General features: G+C 42.2%; 1 protein-coding gene across 1 annotated transcript; it reads right to left on the reverse strand.

Moving 5' to 3' along the window:
• On the reverse strand, positions 1-1,784 carry SAMD00019534_126750 (hypothetical protein; the record flags this gene model as incomplete). The annotated part of the gene is made up of 5 exons (XM_012892099.1): positions 1-153; positions 233-466; positions 546-927; positions 988-1,294; positions 1,445-1,784. Coding segments are annotated over 5 exons (1,416 nt in total), but the record flags the coding sequence as incomplete, so codon positions are not given.
• Between the last annotated feature and the right edge of the window lie 998 nt (positions 1,785-2,782).

Here is a 2,782-nt window from a genome sequence, read left to right on the forward strand (position 1 = left end):
CGAACATCTGATGGAAAGATGGTCTCTGGCCATGGCTGAAAGTATAGGGTACTCGTTTGCATGATTCTTCCACCATAAGTATATGTTGACAGTTGGTTTCTCGATTGGAGATCCCAAGTACAATGATAGCTCTGTCTGGGGCTGAGTCTTAATCTAATGGTACGATCAAGGTGTTAGTGATCGTGTTGCCACTACACACTTTGTGCTGGGTCCGCTCGGACAACTTAATTACCTTCTCTTGCATTACATCAGACCAAACAACGTTGATTTGCTGATCAAGAAGTTCTTCCTGTGGCTGAACGATTGGGTTCTTGCGATGATACCTCTCAAAGGTGTCGGTCAGCACCGTCTTGGCCTTCTCAAGATACACTCCCCAGTCATTAAAGAAGACCAACTTGAACGTAGGATTGAGCGCTGTTGATAAATAATAGAGGTCAGGTACCTCATCACTGTTCTTGTAATATTTCTGTTGAAGAGTATCTTGGTTAAACATGCTGCTGATAAACTTCGCCACCTGCATTGCATAGCTCACTTGATACACATACCTTCAAGATAGTGAGGGCAGGATCAGCTGCCTTCTTGACAATTTCTGGATACTTGTTGGCCTTCTTCTTTGATTGCATGGCCTCAAGATGATTGAACATGTACTCAAACATAGGATAGGCGATCGAGAGGTTGGCATTGGCATGTGACACTTCCAACGTGACTCTATAGAATGGCTGCAAGACCTCAAAGAGGGTGCGCGCAAGTTCCCATTCATCCTTGCCAAGAGCGTACTCAGCGTATTCCTTTTGAGTGAAGACCCTCTCGAGGGTTGCGCGAATCGCCAATGCTCTTTCAAGGACCAAGTACTGACTGTTCCATCGTGTTACAACTATCATCTTGGGTAGCTTGATCCTGTCTTTGTTTCCAAAAGGAATATAGTCACTGCATTAATCAAGTTAGCAATGCTGTGTAAGTGAGTGAATGATCCACGCATGAACTTACAACTTGTAGCTCTCTCTTCTCTGGGGTGAACCTCTGATTGCAACAGCGATGCCATGCAGCTTGGAAAGAACAGTGCATGCCTCCAAACCTTTGATGAACTCCTGGACAACAAGGTTGACGATGTGGGCGGTGCATCCAATGTGGGACTCCAAGCCTTTGTAGGGGAGCTTGCGGGCATCCAATATCTCTTTCAAGGACTTGGAGAAGGTGAAGTTGTTACTGGCATTGTCACTAATGGTAGCAAGGCATCTGTCAGTGATGCAGTACCTCTGTAGTGTCCTATAGAATGCATCTGCAATGTTGAGGCCTTGGGTGAATGAAAAGTTAGTAACATATTCTACCTCTGCTCATTGTATCTCTCCAGTGGAGAGTGCACTTGTTGCCCGATGATGATTGCAACAGGAGTGTGTTGTTGTTGCGGTTCGCTGTGCTTTGTTTCTGTTATTGTGTTACATACCAGAGTGTTTGCCATCAGAGGTTGTAATATCAATCTTGGTCATCGTAAGGAGCACATTCCTGGGCTTGAATGTAGCATCAATCCAATGACACGTGATACCAATGAATCCAAGACAATTACGAGATGTCCAGCCATCAAGACAGAACGAGAGCAATGAATTGTTCGATTTGAAGTGATTGATCAACTTGCTAACCGCTGCTCCAAACATGCTGGTGAGTCGGACTCTGACCGTGTCTGGCGATGGCAACGTTGCCAAAGGAGTATACAAGGCAGTATACATTTGGAAGCTGGGTTTCTCGACGAATGAGAAGGCTAGGTTGCAAGCAATGATCATAGTCATCAGGTAATGTCTATCATAGAGTTCATTATTATTAAATTGTTATGTTAGTTGGTTTCAGTGTCGACAATTAAGTAGGTAATGCTAGCAATCGATTGATACATACTCATAGTCTGTTTGATTGAATGTTGCTATTGCATTCTGGGCATTCGATAACTTCTGCTTCTTCTTTTCATTCTTCTCACAAATGACTCTGTCAACATTGTCCCAATCAATAAGACCTTTAGTCTCACTTCGGTGATCTGAACAGGATGTTAGACAATGAATCTTGGTAACTTTCAAACAGTTCGTAACATACGTATATCTAAGTGTCTCCACCCGTTGCTGGTTGATCTGCCAGACTTGTTAGAGTCGTACTCCTCGCTATGAGGGCAGTAGTGGCATTTAGCGAGTGCTGCGACACGGTCTAATGTGAAATGATCCCAAAAGCTTGAGTCATATTTGTTATCTCTTTTTTTTGGAGTTTTGGATGTTTGAGAAATGGASGTTGTTGACATTTATTCAAACAAAGTTATAGATATTATTTTTTTTTTTGATTGAATGATACAAGTAAGAATTAAAAAAAACATTTATATTCGACGAGGGTGTAGTCTTCCCGTGATGAGTCGTGGAATACACAATTATTCATTGTAATATAGATATTATCTGACCTATACTACCAAGATAAATAACTGAACTGTCACTTCAGTGAATTGTAATAGATACACCTGAATATTAACCTAATTAATGAATAGTTCAGTTACAGATCAAGGTTAATAACTATTCACCTGAACTTACGGAGCATTGGATACGATACAGAGATATCAACGGCTCAAATATCTCGTATCGCTGCAAAGGAAGGTCTCACCTATCGCAGTTTAAGCAGGAAGCACGATCTAAAGCAAGTAAACGCAGATCAAAGGCTCGAGTTCGCTATGGCTCATCCATAGATCGTTACCATGTCCAACAATGGGAGGATACTGTCGATGGCCTTCATCTGTACAATGTACAAATCGTGGTCA

This window comes from Acytostelium subglobosum (assembly GCF_000787575.1).
Source record: "Acytostelium subglobosum LB1 DNA, scaffold: scaffold88, whole genome shotgun sequence".
NCBI classification, from domain to species: domain Eukaryota; phylum Evosea; class Eumycetozoa; order Acytosteliales; family Acytosteliaceae; genus Acytostelium; species Acytostelium subglobosum.